We start from the raw sequence: 25,649 nt of genomic DNA, 5'->3' as shown, positions 1-25,649 counted from the left end.
CCTTCCGACGCCGACTACCCCACCTGTCGCCGCGTCTCCCGCCTGCGCTCATCGACTCTGTTATATAGTGTAGCTTCACGCTCACATATATCGCACAGTCGCGCATACGTTCACATTCCGGCACTGGTGTTTCCCTGTATACCATTCATCACCAACACTCCACCCACTTTCGCCGGTCTACGTTAACTTTGCGCGGCTGTCGTCATACAACACGTCTGTCGCCTCTCACCCCTTCGATCCCTTCGATCCCCTACCACCTCCTATCGGCCTAAACCCGACGGTTTACAGATCTTCCCCATCTGTCGCTGGCGCGCCCTCTATCGCTCAGCACCCGAAACGGTCCACCCAGGCTGCTATCATAGGTAACAGAGGCCGGGTGCGATTCCCGGCCATATCGAACCGTTCACGACCGTTCACGAACAACAATCCAACCCGACCCGACGCGATCGTCCATTTGGTCAATCGGCTTCACACCTCCAGAAAGCTGTCATCTATTCATTGAAGAACTGTGCACGGCGACGACACCAGCACTGTTTTTTAGTACCGTCACGCAGTTTCCTCCGGTGCAGACCCTTACTTCCCTTTGTTGGTCAGCAACAGCTTCGCGTGTTCATTCCACCATCGCACGCACCAGCCTCCAGCTTTGATTCGAACCGATCGTCTCAAGGTTGTTGACGACCCTCCCCATCCCCACAACAAAGCAAGTCGCCGGTCACAACTCTCCAAGTCGGCCAGGTCCGCGTGCCGTGGACATCTTCCACACATTATGGATATTGCCGCGCCACCAAGGCTGCCCTATCCTTCCGCCAAGGCGAACTCGTTCGATTCGACCGACTCCCGCTCCTCCCTTCAACCCGTTCTTGCCACCCCGGAGCTCGTGAGCACCAGCATCCTCACGGACAACCTGGAAAACGGTTCACTTCGTGCACTGGTCAGCACCGGAGACTGGAACGCTGCCACCGGCATGACCACGACGGCCACGAGCCCGGAGGCACGACTGAAATCGTCCATCAGCAACGACTCGTCTCTGCATCAGAATGGTAGCTGGCGAAGTCAATATCACAGGTGAGTCGTGTTGGTTGGAGCGGAGTGGTGTCTCGCAGTTTGAAGTTTCAGTCGTTCCTGGTGGCGTTTCTTCTTGGAGAGACACCAAACGTCATTGTCGCCCAGGTGCCAGGTGCAGGCGGTGCGGCGCGCGGATTGTGTCAATCGGCTCGGATGCTCGCTCAGCAATGCATCAGCGGCCATTGTGCGCTTTCCGTCCGTCCGTCCGTTCTTCCTTCTCGTCGCCTGATCTGATCCTGATCCTGTGCCGGCTCCGCTCCCCCCAACTCATCCGTCTCGTATCGTTCCTGTCACTGACACATGCGCCCTCTCACAATGTCGTGAATGCAACTTGCCGCTTCCTTATGTTCAACCGCCGTCATCATCTTCTCACCACCACCATTTTCAAACTGCCACCAACTCCTCCCTCACGACGACCATGAATCCGCCTGGCGTTCTGGTCCCCATCATCAGAAGTAGCGGGACCTCGAACCCTACTCTTGAGAGCGCCCAGTCCAGCTTGGACCACTCGAGCAGCCTCGAGTCTTCGCTGCAGTCGGATTCCGCCTCGACAGAATCCGGCCTCCGACCCGTTCACTCGTCCACGACCGGATGTTACATCTCAGCCCCCATGTCCCCGCCGGTCGGCTACCCGATGCCTCAAGCCGGACATCCGATAGCTTCAGCCGCGCCACTGAAACCACCAGTTGCCCCAGCAATCGCAGCTGCTACGGAACAGGCCCCTGAACGATTGTCTGTGATCAGCTCGTCTTCATCAGGGTCATCGCGATCCAACAAGAGCGGCAGTGCGAATGTCGCTGCGCCTGGTTGGGCGCAACCGCCCTCGAAGACGCGCGCCATGTCACTAGAGAGTGGTCTTGCCGACCGGAATACGGAGGCCGAGCCGAACGTCAACCCAGTGCAGACTGTCGAGGGCCCATCGGGAGAGCCCATTGAGGTGCTCAAAGGCGAGCAGGGGCGTATAGCGATCAAGAGCACCCCGACCCAGTACGAAGTTCTCGTGTGGCTCCCGGGATTCTCGTGAGTTCTCCCGAAAGACGCTTCGGACCAAAACGTGCTGACACATCACTAGTATCAATGACATCACGATTGTCTCGCGTCGGCATCAGGTGCTGCACATTGTTGCCGATCAGTGGGATGAGAATGGTGAGTGTGCTACCTTTTGGGGTCCTCGGCCCTACACGTGGGACTCGCAGCTGACGAGATGCAGATCACGCCCAGTGGGAGATCAAGCTCGGCGACGATGCGATTATGAACTCCATCCGCGCCGCGTTTACTGGCCAGGAGCTGCGGATCACTGTCTCGCGCAACCTCCGCCAGCAGTTTGGCAACCACTCGAACACCTCGAACGTGTCGATGCGAACAGCGTCGACGCGCGCCGCGCCCTCCATGTCGGGCGCCGCCATTGCCCACTCGCACGAGCGCAGTATGTCCTCCCCTTCGACCGGTTGGGGAGCGCTGGAGCGCCGAGAATTAGAAGCGTCGAGCCAGAGCTTTCGCGAAGCCGCCCCTCCCCGTGAGATCCGTCAACAGTGAACACTTTCCCCTTTTCCATTTCAACGACTCGAGAACGTATACACCCTGCATCATACCCCAATAGAGGCGGCTCGGATCAACGCAATTTCTTCATCGGCAGTCTAGAGATCTCTCAGCCCCGTGAGAGGACGAACTATACTGCTTTGTCTGTATGATTTGTTAAACTTATCTCGCGCGAGCTGCACGATTGCATCCGAACGCATCCAAGCCCCCTTTACTTATTCGAAGACACGTCAAAACAGAGGAAGAATCACCCCGCGATCCCGCCTCTCTCACCGTCGCTGTTCTAATGTTTCCAACATTCTCACTGTCGTCCACCGCGCACGCCTAGTCACCACAAAAATCTACCACCCATCACGAACACCACACTGACTTTCCGTCTCCCCCATACTCAACATCTCTCCACTCTCCTTCACTTCTAACTCACTCCCTTCCCTCCTCCCTCTCTCGGCATTTTACCATCACCACTAGTATATTTGGCTCTGTGCCTGCTCAATGCGGGCGTACGACTTTCTCGTTCTCTATATTTTTTGCCTTTCTTCCCAACCCCTTGTAGCAACAGAATCTGTGCACACCACACACACCACTTCAGCATTACTGGGCGTCCCCGGCGTAGATAGATGCGGAATGAATGGATATAATTGACGCAGCACTGGAAGCGAACGGGCGTGCGATGAGCAGCAGCCAAAGTGCCAGGTGATCAGGGGCGTGGACCTTGTTGGCGTTGTGTTGGTTGAGTGCAGTGCGTGTTGGGAGATACCACACTGGGCGTGCCAAATCGCGCCAAGCACGGTCATGCCATCTCGTGCCATCTGGTGCCAAAGTGCCCGGCATGGTTCCTCGGGTCCTTGGACCTGGTTCGTGTTTCTCGCATGCTTGCATCGACCTGGTCATTCTCACGAAGAGTATTGGGCGTACGATAGCCGGTCCGGCGTCCGACAAGCCAGCAAGCGGTCAACGGTGAGGGGTGCCCGGCGAGTACCTGCTGGCCAGCCGGCCGTTGCCAGTCCGGTGACTGGGATAGCCGCACGAGCCACAGAGGTCATTCCGGTGAATTGTCGCATCCTCAGCTGCCCTCTTGCCTCCCCGCATTCTGAACGCGGTAAACCAATACGTGACTAGTGCCTCAACAGCAGCCTCAACTGAGAGCAGAGGCTCGGAAGCCCGTGCGCAGCCCCCATTGACAAGTCTGCTGTCCTCCAACTGGCTTTGCAGGGACCATATGATGCCTACCGCACCTGCCGTACCTGCCAACTCCTGCGAGCGCGGAAGCGGATATCCGCCAGTCTGCAAGGGTTCTATTCTTGACCGTGTGCCGTTGTTGACTTTCTCCCTCTTCCGCTCTTTCATCCTGAGGAGACACAAGGTTGACAGCCGGAGTGGGAGTGCGAGTGCCAGAGGGGACGAGGGGACGAGGGGAGTGCCTGACCGGCTCTTTGAGCTTGAGCCGTGCCGCTGATGCCGCTGCCGGGCTGCCGGCTGAACTTCGCCAACTCTCGACCTGATGGTTCTGACGGAGCTCCACAGGCACGCGCGCATTATGCAATTAGGCAGGCGGCGTACGACTGTTGCACGTTGGCATGTTGGCATGTTGCACGCGCACAGGAACGGCACATAAACGTAAGAAACTGCAGGTGTGGAGGAGACAGCAGGAACGAGGTACACCCTAATAGAGACAAGGTACGAGGAACGCCTGCGGACACCGATCGCATACACTTGCCGTGTGGCCGTGTGGTTGTGAGTGTGTGTGGTCGTGGCATGGTCGGTGGTGAGACATCGGACTTGCCCACCGAGCCACCGAGCAGGGGTTGCCCGGTGGACTTGTCGCCGCACCGGCAGCGACCCGATGAAGGCTGCTGGGGGGTGAGCGTAGAGATGCATTGGGGGTGCGGTCCCACTGGCAGGAACGGCAGCCGTAGCGCGTAGCGTGAGGTGCACGGCCTGTCACATGACCGCCTCTGCGTACCTGCGTGATGCAGCGTCAACCCTTCACGCCTCACAAGTGACGCTCGGCGCTTACCTCTTCCCTCTACCTGCACACAGGCTGTATCGGGGATCGGCCCATCGCCAGATTCGGCCAGTTCGGCTTCTCACCGTGTGGTCAGTGGCCACACAACCAGTCTCAGACAAGCCCATAAGCCCGCGAACCACTGAGCCCTTGAGCTCGTGACGAGCGCGCGTCTGCGCGTCCGCCAGCTTCGTCGGAACCACTCGCCCGACAAGAGTGCGAGGGGCGATGCGATGGACTGGGTGAGACTGATCCACCGTTGTCAGAGTCACTGTAATGGTGGCACGAGTGTGCGCCGAGCAACGCGCAGGCGCATCGCTGCCAGGGCTCCTTGGGAGCTGTGGATTCGGATGTCTGGCATATGGGTGTCTGTTGGCGTACTGGCGCGCTGGCGTCTTATACAGATTACAGGCATGACAGATATGACAGGCATGCAGGCATGCACTGGCGTCCGCGGCGGCGCCACTGCTGCGCGGACGAACGCCATCCAGCGCCGGCCAGCGCCATGAGGGACGCCCCCCGAGGAACTCGGCGCCCGCCAGGCCCGCCACCCCCTCACTCTCCCTCTCACTCTCCCCCTCATTCGTCCGCCATCCCGCACATCGCCCTGCAAAGCTGCAGGCCGCCGCAACCCGCCCTGCCCGAGCAACTCGTCTCCACTGTATCAGTGGCTGACACCGCTGTGTCGGTGTGTGCTGCGATTCAGACATCCTCTAAAGATGGCTTCGGATCGAGGCACGGACACGCCGCGGTCGGCACGGACATCTGACGAAGGTACACTGGCCAGGTACAACCTTGCGTTGGTGACAATGCAGAGTTGTGCCACACTTCTCGCTCACCCTTGCTTTCCCAGGTCCTCAGTTACTCAGGTTCCCGGGTTCCCGCACCAGAATCACCAGGAATGGAAGCGGTGCGGAGGGAGTGAGATGTGAGTAGAGGACATGCATCACGTGCACGGCACTCTGCTCGATTGTGGTGGTCCAAACTTACCCCGCACTCTCGCTGCACGCGACCTCATCAGAGAGAGCACTCGTTCCAATCTTGCATGCAACTATCCTATGCTCTTATATCACTACATGCTAATTACCTAAACTTTAAGTTGTCTAAAAGTGCTGCACGATGCCGTTCGAGCGCGGCTCGTCATCGTAGTGTGGGCCCTCTGGGACACGGCACTTGAACATGCGCACGTTGCCCGACGAGTCGTACCCGCCGGCGGCGAGGACCATTTCGACGGGATGGAACACGAGACTCGCTGCGCTGGGCATCGTACCCGCACGGCTCGGGACGCCGTACGAGGGCGCGAGCGTAATGTCGATGGCCGAAAGGCGCTTGGGCTTCTCCGGATTTTGGAACCCTTGCACGACGAGACGCTGCCGCGTTGCGCGGCTTGTCGGCGCCGAGGTTGTTGCAAACACGGGCGCTCCGCTGTGTACCGCCAACGCCTGCAGACCCTGCGGCTGCACGCTGTGCTCGTACAGCGGTGTGTCCGGAGCACGCACATCCCAGATTCGCACGTCGCCGTTCATACTGCCTGTCACGAGCTCGCGATGCCCGCCGCGCTGCAGGTGCACGCTCTGGATCCATGTGTGGTGCTTTCGCCATGTTCGCAGGACAACGTTGCTACCGTCCTCCATACGCTTGTCGAAGAGACGCACGACACCGTCACCGAAGCCAGCCACGAAGACGTTTCCGTCAGGCTCGTCCGCGCTGATCGCGGTGAGGTTTGCGCCGGCTTGCGTGGCAATGTCGCGAATGTGTCGCTCGACAGTGGCGTCCCAGAGTCGCACGACGCGCATGTCGCCACCGACAAGGAGGTGACCTTTTTGTTGCTCCCACGCTGTCAGAACACCGCTGTGGTGACCAACGGGGAAAATATCGCTGACCGCGCGGAACGTCGACGCGAGCGCGGTTTCTCCCGGCTGGTCGTAGTCACGCCAGATGCGGATACTGCCCTCGGTCGATGCAGTCAGCATCAGACTTGACGCTGTCTCGTTGATGAAGTGCACACTTGAGATCGACGAGCCCGGGAGATTTTGATTCGAGAACTTGTTCATCTTAGTGCGAGCCTGCCAGTCCCAGATGCTGTTGGGTTAGCTCAGATCCTGACTCCCTCAGCTTACCAAATCTTGTCCTCATCATCCGTGACTGCTAAAATAGGGTCGTGGGCGTGGAAGGCCAGCTGCAACGGCCAGGCGTCGTTGTGGAGCGTACCTGCGTCCGCGTCCCAGCGATTGCGAGCGGCGTACTCTTCGTTGACTCTTGACCGTTCAATCTGAGCCTCGTTGCGAACATGGCGCCACGCCTGCTGGTTGTACGTCACTGAGCCTGGCTCCTCGTTGTCCGGCGCCTTCATCTGAGGCTCGCGGAAGTACTCGACAGCCCAGTCAAAGAATCCAGAGCGGAGCGGCAGCACGTCGTCCTTGACCTCAGCGGCGACCATGCCCAAGCCGAGATCAGACGGCCGCGCTAATCCGTTGTTCGCCAGGCGTCCGTCAGCGTCGCCACCAGCCTGCGATCCACGCAGGCGGCGGTGTCGCAGCCGCTCCATGTCCTCCTCGACGAGCGCCTCAATAACCGAGACGGCCTGAACCGGTGAGGGATCAATGCCGTGATTGACCTGGGTACCGAGCGTGTTCCCGGATCGGGACATTCCCTCGGGAAGAACGCGCTCATGACCGGCATCCGGATAGGGCGATTTGTAAAAGGACGCGCCTGTCTGTGCTTGCTCGACATCGGTGCGAGTAACCGGCTCCACTGGCGTTTGCGGAGGCTCGGGCGTGTCAGGGGTGAGGAAGCCAGTCATGCTAGCCAGGCTTCGCAGAGCCCCAGCGACGGAAGAATTACGTTTCAAGCCTCCGCTACCGTTACTCGAATTCATCGATGCCTGGTCATGCTTGGCGTTGGCCGGTGACGCCGGCGCGCGCTGGTCAACGGGGGCGGCCGGTTGCGGGAATCGTACTCCGACTCGCGGCCTGTTCATCGATCTGATAGCGGTCCCAGGAACCCGGTTGAAGGCCGACCCGAGGAGAAGCGCGACGACATAGTCGACAACAGTGGACGCCATGCCAGCGACTTCCGGATGAGGATCAACTGAAAGGTCAAGGATGGTCTCAAAGAGCGTCTTGAAGGAGCTGAGGAGCGTGAGGTTGACCTGATGCGCTTCGGGATAAACCTGGTCGTTCGACACCCACTGCTCGAGAGCTTCCGAAACGATGTCGGGATCGTCGTCAGAGCCAGCGCTGGAACCAGCAAGGGCAGCCTCCTGCTCGTAGTAGCACCAGGCGGCCGCAACGAACCATCCCCGCCATTCTCGAACGATGCACGAGATAACGACGACCAGCTCCTTGCGTACCATCGGGCTCGCGTCCTCCTTGACCGTCATCATACACGCATAGGCTAATCCAGCCTCAACTTCCAGCTGCTGGTGCTCGGAGATACCCAGCTGGGCACCCATGCCGCCACCTCCCTTGAACTCTTGCGAGTCGACGGGCGCGCTGGAGGCGCCGAGGAAGGTACCGAATGCGTACAGGGCGGCGGCGCGCACCTCGACAGACGTATTCCGTAAGGCGGCCATCATGATCTCCTGCCTTCCGTGCACCATACACATCGCTTTGCCCTCGTCGTTGTCTGCCCACATCTGCGCAATGCACAGAAGGCACCAAGTGCGAAGCAACCAGTCGTCCTCCTGCAGTCGGGCGAGGCAGTGATCGAAAACCTGGTACGACAAGCATGCTGATTGTCCCGCACGGAAATTGCGACACAGCATCGCAAGGATGAAGGCACACATGGCCCTGTGCTCGTTGGCGTTCGGAATGACGAGAGGTTGCCCCGACACGGGGTACGGCGCGAGGATCTGGGCGAAGTAGTTGTAACCGTTCTCCTTCAGAAGATCCATCTGGCACGACTTGTCCACGGCTAAAATACGCGCCCAGATGAAAATGAGCACAGGCTTGAGCTCCGCCGCTGGTGATTGCAGGAGCTTCTGAACGTAAGGGAAGATGCCGATCGAAAGGGCCATGTTGACAGCCCACGGACCGAGATCGACAAACTGGGACAGCAGGATCAGTGCTCGCAGTCTATGCGCTTGTGACAGAAGAACCTGTAGAACGATCGGGAGCTGTTCTGGCTCCTTCTGAGGCGCCGAGCGGGAAAGCTTGTTCTGTGCCGATCCTCCACCGTGCTGCAGCCATACCTCGAACGCTTGCAGGTGCTGTGCGAAGAACAGCGACGGCCGGTAGGTGCTAAGCGGCGGTGCCGTGGACAGACCGTTCTCGCGGGCTTGCTCGAGGTCGAGCAGCTCAGGCAGCTGGGCCAAACAGCCATCGACGGCGAGGTCCCAAGAATCCCACAGTGGGTGGTTGTGTGTCGACGGCAGTTCCGGATGAGACATGGGCGTGCAGTGATACGTCGTCATGATCCTCTGGGCGAGGAGGAAGTTTCGGAACAGAGCGGCGACCAGCAAGTCTTGACGGAACAGTCTCATAAACGTGTCACGCGGGAAAGAGAGCCAGGCGATAGTGTCTGTGACTGCAGTGAAGATCCACTGGAGCTCACCAAGCGGCGTCCTTCGGTCCTTGAGGTCACCGGGAATGCGCATGACCATGTCGACTGTCAAGCGAGAGCGCGGGTCGTCGCTGCCGCTGTTGATGTTGCGCTTTAAAGGGTCCTGCTGCACGAAGAACCGCAGCGCCGTCTCGATCGGGGATGTCAGACAGCATGTGAACAGGTCGGCTGGGAGGTCAGGCGACATGGGCAGCACCTGGTTGGCGGCACAGGGGGCCAGGTGTATTGACTCAGAGAAGAGCGAGCCAGGCATGTCGTGGCCCTGCGCGGCATGGGCTTGTCTCAGCTCCTCGTCTCTCCGCCTGGCACTCTGCTTGAAGTTGCTGATGATACTCCCAGCCCCGGAGCACTCCCACACATAAATGCACGGACTGCCGAGCCATTCTTGGAGGTCGACCAAACTAACAGGAATATACTGTGTGTAACCTGGGCGTTAGAGGAAGGCGCCCGACACCGTAGACTCACTCTTGTTGAACACCCAAATCTCTCCACCGTTAGTGGGTTTGGGCACGCCGTGTCCGTTGTAATAGAATAATGTTCGTTCGTCGCGAGCGTTCTTCCGGAGATTCACGCACACCTTCTTGGTCTCCTCAATTGACGGATCCAGGCACTGTTGTCAGATTCCATAGCTCGCCCACTGTCACACTGTCAATACTCACGACCTTGTAGCGAACCTTGGGGTTCAGAGTCTCATACTGCTGCTGGAGATCTGACTGTTAGCTTCCAAAGAGCTACTGAGCTTAGCCACGTACTTCTGCCGATCGCCTCGATAGCCTTGTTAGACGGTAGCGTCGTAGGGTCAACCCAACACTCAGTCTTGGCGCATGGGTTGGTCTTGACGATGTCGGGAGGGTCGACGCCAATGTTCAGACACAGAAACAATCCAGCGTTGACAGTCTTCAGACGAGAACGCAACCGCCAGGGCAGAGCTGTTTCATCATCGGCCTTGCTCTTGCCTTTCCGGCCCATATGACGTTTGGCTGTCCAGAATTGGAATGCTGCAACTCCCTCGACATCTTCCTCGTCGAGTTCGTCGTGCATGTCGGCGTCGTGATCATAATCGTGATCTTCCTCGTCATACGGATGAGCGGGGTATGTGAGCTGCTGTGACGTCGATCCGCCGTCGCGAACGTATTGGAGGGAAGGTGGTTGGGCTGCCATGACGGAGAGTGACTGGGTGGGCGAGGCTGGATGAATGTGTGGTAGTGGATGTGCCGAGTACCCCCTCTCTCCGGTGCATAGGAGAGGTCGTGTCGGGGATGCTGGCTGAAGCTGGTTGGGAGAAGACTTCGCCGTCGCCGTCGTTGCCGTCGATACCAGGAGTGGAATCAAGGGGTCAAGGGGGCTGTTATCGATTCCGGGGACCTGGTGGATCCATGCTCACCCCTCATCATAGCGGAACCATTTCCCCACGTGCCTCATCAATGACCTGCCGTCATCGATGGCCACCCGCAAGCAACTACCGCTCTAGTCTGTTGTTGCATTTTAGCTCTCACAGCGAACGCTTCAGCAAGTCCGCACAGCGACCCGCCCAACATGTCTGACGATGGTGACGACTTCATGATGGATGTGAGTTCATTGCCGCTTGCTCTGCTGATACTCAGGACCTCGACGAGGTGAGGTAACCCCAATTGGACCTCCACTTGCCTCCCGCTAACTGTGCTAGGACTACGACTTCGAGTACGATGACGACGATGATGCCGACATGGAGGATGATGGCGGCGACGTCGAGAACCAGTATTACAAGGCCAAGGGTAAGCCATCGCCAGTGCATTTCCTAGCTTACAGACAGCTCTCAAGGAGGACGATCCCCAAGGCGCCTTGAAGGCATTCCGTAGCATTGTCGACGAGCAGGGAGAGAAGGGCGAGTGGTAGGTTTCGACTTGTGTGTTTGGTCTGACAGATAGGGGATTTAAAGCTCTTAAGCAGATGACTAAGATGAACTATCTCTTCCTTGGGAAGCCCGAAGAGGCGCTGAAGACGTACCGAGAGCTGCTGGGATACACGAAGGTCGGTTGGGCAGCTCAGAGTTCTGCTGACTTTCAGAGTGCAGTAACGCGTAATTACGCTGAGAAGTCGATCAACAACATCCTCGATTACGTTGGAGGTGAAGGAAAGGTATACTTTTACACGATCCCGTAGCTTACTGCAGTACGCTTCTCGATCGCCCGATGTCCCGTTGGACACCCTGGAGGAGTTCTACGAGGTAACCCGTGTCGCGTGCGAGGAAGCCAAAAATGAGGTGAGAAACCAACGCTTGACGTCGCTAACAGAAGCGACTGGCTACGAAGTGCAAGCTGAAGCTGGCCAAGCTGTGGCTGGACCGCAAGGAGTACGCTCGCTTGACACCTGTTCTCGAGGCACTCCACGCTACCTGCGAGCCGGGAAGCACGTCAGCCTCCGAAGATCAAACCAAAGGGTCTCTTCGTAGGTGTAACTGATCTTCATCCGCTAACTGGCAGTTCTGGAGCTGTACGCTATCGAAATTCAGATGTACAGTGATCTGAAGGAGACCCGCAAGCAGAAGGAGATCTACGACGCGGCCATGAAGGTGCACAACGCCATCCCCCACCCACGCGTCATGGGTGTGATTAGGGAGTGCGGAGGCAAGATGTGGATGATGGAGAGTGAGTCGCTCACTTGACCGGCTACTGACAGGAACAGAGGCGTGGGACAAGGCGTCAACGGACCTCTTCGAGTCCTTCCGTCAGTACGACGAATGCGGATCATCTCAGCGTATTCAGGTCCTGAAGTACCTCGTTCTGGCCTACATGCTTATGGGGAGCGAGATCAACCCCTTCGATTCGCAGGAAACCCAGCCGTGAGTGAATCCCACGTTCCAAGAGCTGACAGCCCAGGTATAGAAACGACCCGCAAATCGTCGCAATGACATCGCTTGTCTCGGCGTACCAGGCGCGTGACGTGAAGGAAGCCGAAAGAATCCTCAAAGGTGAGCTCGCGTGTCGGAGGAGAAGCTAACGACAGTAAACGCCTCTACCATCACTGCCGACCCCTTCATTCGTTACTTCATCGAGGATCTGCTCCGATCACTGCGCAAACAGTATATCGTGGATATCGTCAAGCCGTACACGCGCATGAAGATCGACTTCTTGGCTCAGGTGAGCTTTCTTAGTAGACAAAGCTTACCGGACAGTCCCTGAGCCTTCCTGTCAAGGAGGTGGAAAACCTTGTGGTATCTCTGATCCTCGACGGTCGCATCCCGGGCAAGATCGATCAGATCCAAGGCATTATTGTGCTGAACCGATTGTGAGCTCACAACTTCATACCTAATAGCTAACGTTACAGCCGTGCCGAGCAGAAGGACCGCTATGTGCAGGTTTCGCAGCTGTCCAAGGAGCTGGCTACGTTGTCGAACCGCGTTGTGCGAGACAAGGTGGCGCGAGACGCACGCTCAGCTTGGATGGGAGGACTGGAGAGCTTTGCATAGATCGATCCGTTGTAAACAGCCTTTGTATATGTGAATGCATAGTGAGACCGCCATGGTCTATACGACACCGTCTGCGCCTTCCATGCTTGGCTGTTCGGCATGTTCAGCTGGCTGCCTAAGTCCGGCTGCGGTGCACGGCTTGGCATGCACGGCATGCAGGGGCAGACGGCGGCGGCGGAGAGCGATGGACGGAAGCAAAGTGACGAGAGTCCGGCTGTGAGGGGAGGGACGACCTCCACGCGTCCACTGTAGATGGCCTACGCGCGCCGTCCCCTATACACGGCTCAGAACTCGTCGATGTCAACTTGGACCTCTCATCTTTCTACTCCGCAGTCCCATGGCCGGACCACCCAGTTAGTCGCCATGGCTGAACAAAACATCGACTCGACCCCTCCGCCCCAGGAGGACACCTCTGTCGACGCCGTCTCCGCCTCTGAGCCTCCCACCGATCACGCCGATAACAAGATCCTTCCTATCGAGCCTGAGGCTGAGACTGAGACAGACGACCTCGCCGAAACCGAAGAGATCCCTCTCGACGACCCCCCTCCCCCACCGCCCCCAAAAAATGACTCGTCTGAAGCCGAGCTGGAGCACGACGCCGAGCCTGCTGCTCAATCCGAACTGCCCGTCAGCGAAAGCGTCAGCGCCCCAGTAGCCGACGACGTGCCTCCACCTCCGCCGTTAATCGTGTCTGAGCCCGACGATGGCCTGCACTCTGTTGCTTTGACGCCAGTGCAGGAGCAGGAGCCGACCAATGGAGAAACCGAGGGAGAAGAGGCTAAGGGCGATGTCCTAGCGCAGTCCGAGACCGTGGACACTCCTGCTGAGCCTTCGACCCCTACCGTTCCTTCTGCCCAGTCGCCCTATGAGGTGCCGTCTCCGTCTCCGGTACCGAGAACCTCGTCGACTCCCCGGATGTCTGCGCCTGGATCGCGCCCTCCGTCGGCAATGCTTCGCACGGCCCAGCATCACTCACGAAGGTCGTCGACGTCAACGACCATCAGCTTGACCCAGCACCCCGGTGGACATGCGCCTCAGCTCTCATCGATTCTCATCACTCCTCCGCTCAAAGTTCTGGTCAACAGCAAGGAGGCCCGCAAGTCTGCGTCGTTCAAGGCTGCCGCGGAGCGTGCGCTTCAGCTCTGTGAGGGAGGCGCCGATGGTGGCAACGCCGCATTTATGCACCCTCGTGAGATCTTCGAGCCGCTGCGACTAGCGATTAGCAACCCTCAAACGACGAGCGTCCCCATCCTGGTCACCAGTCTCGACCTCCTGGCCAAACTAATCTCACACTCGTTCTTCTCCGAGCCGAACGGACCGCCGCCGGGAATGTCGCCTCTTCCCGACCTCATCACGCACACGATTACCCTCGCCTACACCGAGAACACCCCGCCACAGGTTGCCCTTCAGGTCGTGAAGGCGCTGATGGCCATCGTTCTCAGCACAGACCCGGGAATGCTGGTCCACCAGAGCAGTCTGCTGAAGGCTGTCCGAACGGTGTACAACGTCTTCTTGCTCAGCAACGACACCAACAACCAGGTTATCGCGCAGGGTGGTCTGACGCAGATGGTCCACCACATCTTCAGCCGTGTCCAGCGACCTGAGGACAAGAGGAAGACGATGAACGGCGGCCAAACCCCGCAACCGGACTCTGCCCCGGGAACTCCCTCGCCGAATGATATGGCCGACGCGGAGGAGCGTGCCGGTGACAATGCAGAGGAGCAGGCTCAGGACAACGCCCTGACGCTGGAGAGCTTCTCGCAGCCGAACCCGAACGACGAGGTGACTGTCGCGCCGGCTCGCCTTGGTGACGACCTTCGATCACGGGATGGCACGCAAGCTCAACTGCCGTCGCAGACCATCTCGATCCAAGTGCCGAATGGCGACGCTCTAGACGTTCCGGAAGGTGACGGGGACGTGCCCAACGAGGGGACTGACGACCAAGGTCGCCCCATTCCGACACAGGAGCTGTTCGTCAAGGATGCCTTCCTCGTGTTCCGTGCTTTATGCAAGCTCAGCATGAAGTCGCTGGTTACCGAGGCCGAGTTGGACCTCCGATCACATGCGATGCGCTCCAAGCTCCTCTCCCTGCACCTCGTCCTCACCATCCTCCGGTCGCACGCCGACATGTTTTACGACCCCTCCATCACCATCCCTTCCAACACCTCGGCCGAGCAAACCCCGTTCCTTCAGGCTACTAAGCAGTATCTGTGTCAGAGTCTGTCTCGCAACGCCGTCTCCCCGGTGAACCAGGTGTTCGAACTGTCGACCGAGATCTTCTGGTGCATCCTGAAGTCGATGCGCGCCCCTCTCAAGGTAAGCTTGTCGGTACAGCGAATCGAGCTGACCTTCAGAAAGAGATTGAGGTTCTCATGAACGAGATCTTCATCCCTATTCTTGAGATGCGACACTCGACCATCAGGCAAAAGTCGCTGATCCTCGGCGTTTTCATCCGCCTGTGCCAGGACCCTCAGGCGCTGGTGGAGATCTACCTCAACTACGACTGTGACCGGTCGGCGCCAGAGAACATCTATGAGAAGCTCATGAACATTGTCTCGAAGATCGGCCAGACGCACTTCGCCCCTCCGACGAAAGAGGAGCTCCAGGCTGGCTCGTCCAAACATGCCTCTGGATCTCATGGCCCGTCAATTCCTCCGTCACTCAGTACCTCGGCGCTCGCCCAGGAATCTCCGCAGTACGCCGGACTTTCTCCTGAGATTAAGCTCCGCCGACAGTCTCTCGAGTGTCTTGTTGCTGCTCTCAAGTCGCTGGTCGCCTGGTCGAGCACGCCGAAACAGCACGGTGACGAGAACCTCGCTCGTCAGAGCGTCGATGATGACCGCCGCAATTCGACCTCGGAGCTGTCGACAACTCCCACCCGCGACGGCTCGCGGAGATCAATGTCGGGGTACCCATCGCAGAGCGTCACCCCTGACATTCCGATCGGAGACGACGACGTCAACAAGCTTGAAAGCGAGAAGATGCGAAAGACGATGCTGCAGGACGGTATCAAGAAGTTCAACTTCCGCCCCAAGCGCGGTATCGAGTTTCTTGTTCAAAACGGTTTCATTCCCAGCCACTCCTCGCACGACATCGCGCACTTCCTGCTCGCCAACGATGGTCTCAGCAAGGCGGTCATCGGAGAGTACCTCGGTGAGGGCGAGGAGGAGAACATTGCTACCATGCACGCCTTCGTCGACATGCAGGACTTCGCTTCTTCTCGTTTCACCGACGCTCTCAGGGCGTACCTGCAGACGTTCCGTCTTCCTGGTGAGGCGCAGAAGATCGACCGATTCATGCTCAAGTTTGCCGAGCGATACCTGCACCAGAACCCCGATACGGTCTTTGCCAACGCCGACGCTGCGTACATCCTGGCGTTCTCTGTTATCATGCTGAACACTGATCAGCATAACAAGAACCTCAAGACGAAGCGCATGACCAAGGAGGACTTCGTGAAGAACAACAGGGGCATCAACAACGGAGAGGACCTGCCCGAGGAGCTTCTCGGCGAGATCTACGAGGAGATTCAGACGAACGAGATCAAGATGAAGGACGAGGCGGAGGCTGCCATCAGCGGACCTGCTGGTCTTGCCACTGTTGGTCGTGATCTCCAGCGTGAGGCGTTCCTGGCTCAGTCGGAGAACATGGCCAACAAGACCGAGGCGATGCTCAAGAGCATGGCTCGCTCCCAGCGTCGTGGCCGAATCGGTGCGGACCACTTCTACTCCGCCTCGCGCATCGAGCACGTCCGCTTTATGTTCGAGGTTGCGTGGATGCCCTTCCTCGCTGGTCTCTCAGCGCAGCTCCAGGAGACTGAGGACATGGAGGTCGTCGAGCAGTGCCTGGAGGGTCTTCGCAGCGCGATCCGCATCGGCTGCGTCTTTGACATGGAGCTTGAGCGCAATGCGTTTGTCGGTACGCTTGCCAAGTTCACCTTCCTGAACAACATCATCGAGATGAAGCCGAAGAACATGGAGGCGATCAAGACCCTGCTGGATATTGCTGTTACGGACGGCAACAATCTGAAGGGCTCGTGGAAGGATGTCCTGACCTGCGTCTCGCAGCTGGAGCGCATGCAGCTGATCTCGAGCGGCATGGACGTCCCCGACCTCAACCGCCGGGCGTCGACCGCTTCGAAGAAGAGCACGAACAGCAAGAAGGACAAGAAGCGACCTGCAGAGGAGCTCGCCGAGGAGTCGCGCTCGTCGCAGGTCACTGTCGCCGCCGACAAGGTCTTCTCGCTGAGCCAGAACCTGTCGGGTTCTGCCATCGTCGACTTCGTCCGCGCGCTCAGCGAGGTGTCTTGGGAAGAGATCCAGGCTTCAAGCTTGACACCGCGCCCGCGCATGTTCTCGCTGCAGAAGCTGGTCGAGATCTCGTACTACAACATGGGCCGTATTCGTCTCGAGTGGTCGAACATCTGGAACATTCTCGGAGAGCACTTCAACCAAGTGTGCTGCCACAACAACCCGAACGTGTCTTTCTTCGCTCTCGACGCTCTGCGCCAGCTCGCCATGAACTTCTTGCAGAAGGAGGAGTTGACGCACTTCCAGTTCCAGAAGGACTTCCTCAGGCCGTTCGAGTACACGATGGTGCACAACGTCAACACCGACGCTCGCGAAATGGTCCTCCAGTGTCTCCAGCAGATGCTCCAGGCTCGTGTCCAGAATTTGCGTTCCGGTTGGCGCACGATGTTCAGCGTGTTCAGCGCTGCATCCCGTGTCATGACCGAGCGCGTCGCCAACTACGCTTTCGAGCTCGTCACGTTAGTGTACCGCGAGCACTTTGCGCTCGTCGCCCGCTACGGCGCGTTCGCCGATTTAGCCGCCTGCCTCACCGACTTCTGCAAGGTCACCAAATTCCAGAAGATCAGTCTGCAGGCTATCGAGATGCTCAAGGGGCTCGTGCCCAAGATTGTCGAGATCCCGGACGTCATCCCCGTCGCTGGCAGCGAGCTCACGAACGGCAAGGCGAAGAGCCAAAACCCGCAGGACGACCCCATGCTCAGGTACTGGCTTCCGGTCCTCAACGCGTTCTATGATATCATCATGACGGGTGAGGACCTCGAGGTGCGCCGCGTTGCGCTCGACTGCTTGTTCGGCACTCTCAAGGCGCACGGGCAGAACTTCAGCATCGAGTTCTGGAACACGATTTGCCAGCAGACGCTGTTCCCGATCTTTGGCGTGCTCAGCAACTCGAACCTCGTTAAGTTCAAGAGCGCCGAGGACATGAGCGTGTGGCTGTCGACGACGCTGATCTCGGCGCTGCGCGACCTCATCGACCTGTACACGTATTACTTTGAGACGTTGCAAGTGTACCTCGACGGTGTGCTCGACATTCTCATCGCGTGTATCTGCCAGGAGAACGACACGCTCGCGCGTATCGGCGCCAGCTGCTTCCAGCAGCTGCTCGAGAGCAACGTCACCAAGCTCTCTGCGGAGAACTGGGAGATCATTGTCACGGCGTTCGTGCAGCTGTTCCGCACGACAACGGCGTACCACCTGTTCGACCCGAGCCTCAGCACGGACCGCAAGCCGCCGGCGGACTACGTCGACGATGACCAGCCGTTCAACAAGTTTGTCGCTCCCGCCCCGCTCGAGCCTGTGCAGAACGACCCGCCCGCGCTCGGTGAGATCACGTACGGCGAGCAGCGACGAATCTTCAAGACGATCATCGTCAAGTGCGTCCTGCAGCTGCTTCTCATCGAGACGACGCACGAGCTGCTGCAGAACGAGGGCGTGTACAACACGATCCCCGCCGAGCACCTGCTCCGCTTCATGGGTGTGCTGGACGACTCGTGGCGCTTCGCGCGCAAGTTCAACGCGAACAAGGATCTGCGCGTCAAGCTCTGGAAGGTCGGGTTCATGAAGCAGCTCCCGAACCTGCTGAAGCAGGAGTCCTCTTCCGCCGCGACGCTCATCACGGCCCTGTTGAGGATGTACCGCGACCCGCGCGAGGCGCACATCGGCGTGCGTGGAGGCGTGCTCGACCGCCTGGTCCCGCTGGGACAGGAGGTCACGCGCGACTTCATCGCGATCGACGCCGCGAGCCAGCCGCGCAACATTGCCGCCTGGTCTCCGGTCGTTAGCGACATTGTCCGCGGCGTTGCCGACTTTGACGACAACGCCTTTGACGAGCATGTCCACACGTTCTACCCCCTCGTTGCGGACTTACTCCTCCGCGACGTGCAGCCCGAGATGCGTCTCGCTGTCCGCGACTTCTTCCTCCGCGCGGGACAAAGGCGCGGCATCGTCCCCCAGGAGGAGGCCGTCCCCGAGCCGGCTGTCGCCAAGGAGTAAGCGTTTTTGAGCGCTGCGACCTCCGCGGAGCGAGTATCACGCCGTGTCACGAAAAGAAAGAATATCAGATCCGTACTATAGACTGGACAAGTGCAAGCAGTGTAATTTTCATGCAATTTGGATTAGAGATAACGTCCTCAGCATTGATCAGCGCTGTGAACGGGGCGATCTGTGTGATGCGCGGGGTGCTTGAATGCATCGCCGCAGTGCACTGACACGCAATATGAGGTAATCCTAGTCGCATAAATAGATGAGGCGAAGTGCACGGGCGCTTCGTGGTGGTCGCAAGCGCGCCATGGGCAGCAAGTGGGAGCGTGGTGGTGGAGGAGACGGAGTTGGAAGCCATGAGCGCGCCAAAGGCATCGAAGGACCGATTGGCGGAAGTCCGACTAACATGGCACAGGTCATGTGGCCCGCCCGTCCCTCATACTATCTTGCCATCTGTATGTGTTCTCATCGTTCATTGTCAGCTGGCCAAAATTCCGGTGCGACGTTCAATGTCGCCATCGCATCAAGAACCAGCGACGCGTCCCAGGATCTAGGACCCAGCATGCATAGTAGTCACTTCCCCTGTCACCAACGCCAGGAGCGCCACTGTGGCTTCCGAGCTTCTGAGTGGTTCTCGATAGGGCAAAATGTCGACAGTTGATGGATGGCTTATCGCGGGTCAGGGCACGTGGACGAGACTGGAAAGGGACCCCAACATTGCAATGACGCAGTTAGCCATTTTTACCGTCCGGGACCTCGGCCGGTCACCCCGGGTGCGCGTACCCACGTCAGCCCCGCCCAGCGTTGCTTCTCGAGCCGCTCAGCTCGGTCAAAATCCATCACGCGCCAGAGTCTGCTTTGGCCCGGCCTCACCTGTGACCTGACAGTGCGGTAATCGCGACACAGGACAAGGATATACCCCTCCCCCTACCCGAGGTGTGTTGGTTCCCATCTTCACTTCAAGCCATCTCGCATCTCTGCGACACACGCTCTCATACTCCTCTCACACACTCCTCTCGAATACACGACAAGCGGGCGTCCGACTCTATCCCAGCGCACCTCGGTCCCATCCTTCTCCATCTCAGTCCCAGACCGACCTACTCTCACTCTCCTTCTCGACATCTCCGCGACTCAACATGGGCGCGTTCGACTTTCTCCGCACGACAGATGAGATTACGGGATGGCACGGCCCGGTAACGAGCACGATAGACTGGTGTGAACTCAACTATGTCTACAGCTGGTACATCGCCGAGCTCGTCAACACACTCACGAACGTGCCCGTCATCTTCCTCGGTCTCTACTGCGCCTGGGCGACCTGGAAGGCGGGCGCGCCGAAACGGTACTCGCTCGTGCACCTCGGTCTCGCCGGCATCGGCATTGGCAGCTTTGGCTTCCACGGCACGCTCAAGTGGGAGTGGCAGCTCATGGACGAGCTGCCCATGATTTACGTCGCGAGCTATGCCGCGTACCTCGTCCTCGACACGCTGCCGGGCTTCAAGCCGCGCTTCGGTATCGCCGGCCCGCTCGCTGTGCTCGCCTGGTGCATCTTCGTGACCGTTAGCTAGTGAGTTACCACGTTTGTCTCATTGCGGGTGAGGCGATGGTGGGTGGATCACAGATGGGCGCAGAGATTCCGCTCAATGTTTGCGACACTGGCGGACGGCCCGAAATAGCAGTTATGGCTGCTAGCTTGGAAGCTACGGAGTTGGCCGCTTGCGGAGATCGAAAACAGCGATAGCGCGGAGATCGATAACAGTGACGAGCGGACATCAGACATCATCCCGCTCGCTCCTGATCTTATCCCGATCGCATGCCGCGCATGGGCGCAGGTGCAGCGCTCCATCTGATCTGCGGGCCTTAGTCTCACTCCCCTGCCCGATAATTCTCGCGCTAACAAGCAGCATCTGTCTCCCGAACCCGGTCTACCACCAGGTCGCCTTCGCGTTCATCATGATCTCCTCCTGCCTGCGCAGCGCGTACCTGATCTCGAAGCTGCCTGCGTCTAAGAAACGCAAGCTTTACAAGACGCTCGGGTTCGGCATGGGCATCTTCGCGCTCGGCTTTGCCATTTGGAACGCAGACAACTACTTCTGCGAGCACCTCCGGAGCACTCGCGCATGGCTGCAGGACCGGGGACTCGGCGGCCTCGGCCACTTCACGGAGGGGCATGGTTGGTGGCATCTCCTGACTGGGTATGGAGCTCAGCAGATCTTTACGGCCTGCATTGAGCTCTGTCTCTGCCACAAGACGAGCCCGGAGGAATGGAGCTACGACGACACCGCGCTCGTGCCCATTGTGCAGCGCGCAAAGCCGAGGAGGGATATGGAGAAGGATGCCGAGTACCTCAACGGAAACGGGAACGGGAACGGCGTCAATGGCCATGGATACGGGCACGGAAGTGCTGTTGACAACGGCACGGCCACCCGCCGACAGGCGTCGGCGTAATGCCACCCTCCCTTGGCTGAGCGGAGACTCGGCTCCCGAACGCTCGCCCGAACGCTGGCTATAATGCGAGCTCACCCTCGCAAGCTGTAGATTAACATCGCCTGATACCATCTGTAGCCTCTCATACCTCAATGCACTCTCCTTGCTCTGATGTGCTGATGTGCTGGTGTTGCATTACAGTCTACGGTTCTATGCTACTCAGATGCTGCCTCCTTCTACCTCGTTTCCTACTGACCCAGGAGATCCGGGTGCGTCGCGCTGAGGGCAATGACCGTGTCGTCCTCGAGGTACTTGGCGACGGCGATCGAGTCCGAGAGCCCCTTCCTCCTCCTCGTCTTGAGGACGAGATCACGCGCGAGAGCCTGGCCCTGGGCGGGCTCGAGGGGACGGAGCTGGATGGATGTGTCGGTCGGGTCACCGGGAACGACCTGCCAGTGGTCGAACGTCATCTGGGGGAACGCCTGGCCCATGGTCGCGGTGCGGAGGTCGGTCTCGAATCCGTTGGCGTCAAGCACGGGCACATACGCCTTGACGGTGTACAGGGGCGAACCGGGCTTGGGAATGTCCTTCGTGACGTGACCACGACGACGTGAGAGCACAGTGTACACGGCCGCGACGCAGTCGGCGGGCGCCTGGACCTCGACGTAGTAGACCGGCTCGAGCAGACGCGGGCTCGCGAGCAGCATACTACTGTACGCAACACGGCGGGCTGTCGGAATAATCTGACCGCCACCGCGGTAGATCGGCTCGCTCGCTACAGTCGCGTCGAGAAGGCGGAACTTGACGTTGCGCACCGGCTCGTCGGCAAGAGGTCCCTCGCGGGTAGCCCACTGGAATCCCTGCTTGATGCTGTCGCGCACGGACTGGAGCGCCTTCGTGTCCGTCTCGCTCGGCAGCGTGTCGTTCACGAGCACGTTGGGGCCGTTGTCGTCCGGTCCAAACGCCCAGATGTTGCGCGACGCGAGCAGATCCCATCCGTAGTTCTGCTCAAAGAACTTGCCCCGCTCCTTGTTGCTCATCTTCATCGTGACCTTTCCGCCCTCAATGTCCTGCGCAATTCCAGTCTCGAGCGGTTCGGCGATCATCGTAAGCTTGTTCCGCTTGTTCGGCGTCTCGGCGTAGCACTTGATGGCACTCGTCTCGACGACCGTCTCGCAGAACTTGGTCACCGGGTCGGACACCTTGATCTCGATCTCGCTGTACAGTCGTCGCAGGTCATGCAGCACGCTGTCGAGATAGATCTCACCGGTTCCGAGAATGACGTGCTCGCCGGACTCCTCCACCTTGGTCGTGAGCAGCGGGTACGACTTGTTGACCTTGCGGAGACCGTCGAGCATCTTCGGCAGCTCTGCCGGTGTGACGGGCTCGACAGCGACCTTGAGCACAGCCTGCGTGGTGTGCTTGATCGGTCGGAAGATGTACATGTCCTCGTCCAGTCCACGCTCGTAGATCGTCGCCGTCTTGTTGATGGAAGCGTCGACGCCGCTGAGCAGCACGAGGTTGCCCGGGTACGCCTTCGGAAGGTCGATGTCATACCGGGACTCGTCAAGCGCGACACCCTCCACAATCGCCGGAACCATGTCCTCCTCGTCCTCGAGGCTGTACCCCTCACCGAGCACGTACACAGGTTGGCCCTTGCTAACCGTTCCGCTCATGACGCGGCCGAACGCACGGAAGCCCTGCGCATCGCTCGTGTGGAACAGCTTCGTGATCTGGACGACTGTCGGGCCCTTCGGGTCGCAGTTCATCATGGACTCGGCGATCGGAGAGTTCATCGGGCCGGTGTACGTGCGCTCGACCTTGCTGCGCGCATTCTCGGCCGCACTCGGAAGGTGCTGCTCGATCATGTCGACGAGCGCCGTCGGGGTGCCGAAGAAAGCATCGAGGACGACCTTGAGCAGCGGCCGGACGTCCATCTTGTACGCCGCCGGCTTGAGCGTAATCCTCAGCTCGGCCAGCGTCTCCTTCAGCTCAGCCGAGTCCGCGCTCAGCACCTGCGTGTAGAGCTTGTACAGCGGCTCAAGGATGAAGTGCACGAACGAGCGCTTGCTCTCGACGTCGGCCGGCTTGCGCGTGAACTTTCGTCGCTCGGCATCAAAGTAGATGTCGCCCCACAGGCGCTGCGCAAACTCGTCGATCTCGAATGAGCCGTACGTGTCGGCGTACATCCGGCTCATCGTCTCCAGCGTGAAGCACCAGCCCATCTGCGTCGATGCGAATGCGACGTTCCCTCGCTCAGGCGACAACCGGTACTTCTCGCTCGGGTCGACGGACGCGATCACGCTGTTCACCTCCTCAATCGTGTGCTTGATCTTGAAGAACGCCTCTGATGGCGGCAAACGAAGCTCAAGGATAAGACGGTCCATCTTGTTGACAACAAGAACAATCGGGAGACCCTCTGCCATCGCATTCCGGATTATCCGCTCCGTACCGGCCATAACGCCCTCGACGACGTCCACAACAAGCACGACACCGTCGGTGAGACGCGCGGCGCACGCAACCTCGTCCGCAAAGTCAAGGTGTCCCGGCGTGTCGACAAAGTTGATGAGGTGGCTCTTCCCCCGGCTGTCTGGGAGGATGAGGCTCATCGGTCCGGCCTTCAGGGAGATGCCGCGCTCGCGCTCAAGCTGGTGCGTGTCGGCGTAGCGCGCTGGTCGTTCCGGGTCCCAGGTCAGCTGGTGCGTCTGGTACACAGCGGCATCGAGCAGGCTCGTCTTGCCGTGGTGGATGTGTCCGGCGATCATGACATTGCGCATCTGGTCGGGGTACTGGAGCATGTCGACGAGGAAATTCTTGTCGTACCGCGTCACGGGCATGTCCTTCTCCTGGACGGTGAACTGGCGAACCTTGATCGGCGCAACGATGGGCTCGGACAGCAGCTGCGTGTCCTCCTCCTGCACCATCGTCTCAACGTCGGGTCCGTACGTCTCCTCCGCCGTGCTGTAGTACTTCTTATCCTCGTGCAGAACAACTTGATTGCCTGCCGTGCCGTCGACGCCGTGCAGCGTCATCTCCATTCCGGACGGCTCGTCCTGGTCCATCGCCTCGGCATCGTCGTCCTCGTCATCATCGAAGCCCTCGAGCGGTGCGTAGCTCCCAGCCGCCGCAGGACCCGGCGCTGCGGGAGCCGAGGTGGCGGGGGCGATGTCGACGTCCGAGTCATCGTCGCTGTCTAGGTCGCCACCAATGTAGTTACCGAACTCTGTCACGTCAGCTAACTTCCAATTACCTGTGGCTTGAATCCACGCACCATCATAGTCCTCCGTCGACATGGTACCGATAACGATGCTTGTCAATGAGCGACAAGCTTTTGGGTATGCTCGATGCGGCGTTGATGCAGGAGGGTGATCGCGATCTCTCTCTCCTTGTCGTCCCTGGACGTCAATAACTACTGACTTCAGGCGGAGGAGAGCGCGTGAGTGCCAACTTCATTATTTGACGGGAGTAATTTCTCCAATTTATCCCAGATTTGGCAGCTCGGGAGAGGCGGCCGGATATTATCGAGGGCTGCTCGACTTTGCAGCAGCCTGCTCCAGCTGCCATCTGCATCGCGGGCAACGCACTCGGAACAGCTCACCTGCTCGTCCCGGCATCGTCCCCGACCACCATGTTCAACCGCACGATCCGGACACTCTACACCACCGCGCGGGTGCTCGCCGAGGAGGCCGACCCCAAGGCCGCCGCCCGCTCGCTCGGCTTTTCCAACGTCAAGCGCACCCGCCAGCTGCCGGCCCTCGACATCCCGACCACTGGCCGGTGCCGACCTCTTTGGCGCCGGTGCCGGACCGAGGGTGCGTAAAAGTGTTCTAGCGCCGGGTTTTCGGCCAGCATAACGCGTCTACACTGTCATAACCAGCAGCAGCAAGCTGCTCTATTTGTTAAAGCTGACCCTGCAGCCCCCTTCGGACGGTTCCGAGCGCCGCCCGCGCTTCAACGGCCCGCGTGACGGCCAGCGCGACCGTCGCCCGCGTCAGGACGGCGTCTAAGAAACGCAAGCTTTACAAGACGCTCGGGTTCGGCATGGGCATCTTCGCGCTCGGCTTTGCCATTTGGAACGCAGACAACTACTTCTGCGAGCACCTCCGGAGCACTCGCGCATGGCTGCAGGACCGGGGACTCGGCGGCCTCGGCCACTTCACGGAGGGGCATGGTTGGTGGCATCTCCTGACTGGGTATGGAGCTCAGCAGATCTTTACGGCCTGCATTGAGCTCTGTCTCTGCCACAAGACGAGCCCGGAGGAATGGAGCTACGACGACACCGCGCTCGTGCCCATTGTGCAGCGCGCAAAGCCGAGGA

General features: G+C 59.3%; 4 protein-coding genes across 4 annotated transcripts; 2 read left to right on the top strand and 2 right to left on the bottom strand.

Moving 5' to 3' along the window:
* Positions 1-1,483: 1,483 nt before the first annotated feature.
* On the top strand, positions 1,484-2,601 carry A1Q1_02298 (uncharacterized protein; the record flags this gene model as incomplete). Its single annotated transcript, XM_014325243.1, has 3 exons — positions 1,484-2,085; positions 2,138-2,211; positions 2,276-2,601. The coding sequence occupies 3 exons, from the start codon at positions 1,484-1,486 to the stop codon at positions 2,599-2,601; spliced, it is 1,002 nt and encodes a 333-aa protein (XP_014180718.1).
* A 3,111-nt stretch (positions 2,602-5,712) lies between these two features.
* On the bottom strand, positions 5,713-10,333 carry A1Q1_02297 (uncharacterized protein; the record flags this gene model as incomplete). The annotated part of the gene is made up of 6 exons (XM_014325242.1): positions 5,713-6,691; positions 6,730-9,482; positions 9,545-9,573; positions 9,638-9,782; positions 9,832-9,881; positions 9,925-10,333. 6 exons carry the CDS (start codon positions 10,331-10,333, stop codon positions 5,713-5,715), a joined length of 4,365 nt encoding a protein of 1,454 aa, XP_014180717.1.
* Positions 10,334-10,708: 375 nt separating this feature from the next.
* On the top strand, positions 10,709-12,620 carry A1Q1_02296 (COP9 signalosome complex subunit 2; the record flags this gene model as incomplete). The annotated part of the gene is made up of 9 exons (XM_014325241.1): positions 10,709-10,741; positions 10,961-11,043; positions 11,315-11,414; positions 11,464-11,599; positions 11,831-11,993; positions 12,037-12,094; positions 12,142-12,291; positions 12,348-12,439; positions 12,479-12,620. 9 exons carry the CDS (start codon positions 10,709-10,711, stop codon positions 12,618-12,620), a joined length of 957 nt encoding a protein of 318 aa, XP_014180716.1.
* An 8,177-nt stretch (positions 12,621-20,797) lies between these two features.
* Positions 20,798-25,501, bottom strand: A1Q1_02295 (small nuclear ribonucleoprotein component; the record flags this gene model as incomplete). Its single annotated transcript, XM_014325240.1, has 5 exons — positions 20,798-21,507; positions 21,588-24,554; positions 24,603-24,726; positions 24,930-25,190; positions 25,355-25,501. 5 exons carry the CDS (start codon positions 25,499-25,501, stop codon positions 20,798-20,800), a joined length of 4,209 nt encoding a protein of 1,402 aa, XP_014180715.1.
* Positions 25,502-25,649: the final 148 nt, after the last annotated feature.

Source organism: Trichosporon asahii (genome assembly GCF_000293215.1).
Source record: "Trichosporon asahii var. asahii CBS 2479 unplaced genomic scaffold scaffold00050, whole genome shotgun sequence".
Lineage (NCBI taxonomy): Eukaryota > Fungi > Basidiomycota > Tremellomycetes > Trichosporonales > Trichosporonaceae > Trichosporon > Trichosporon asahii.
This window is presented reverse-complemented; position numbering and strand designations above follow the sequence as displayed.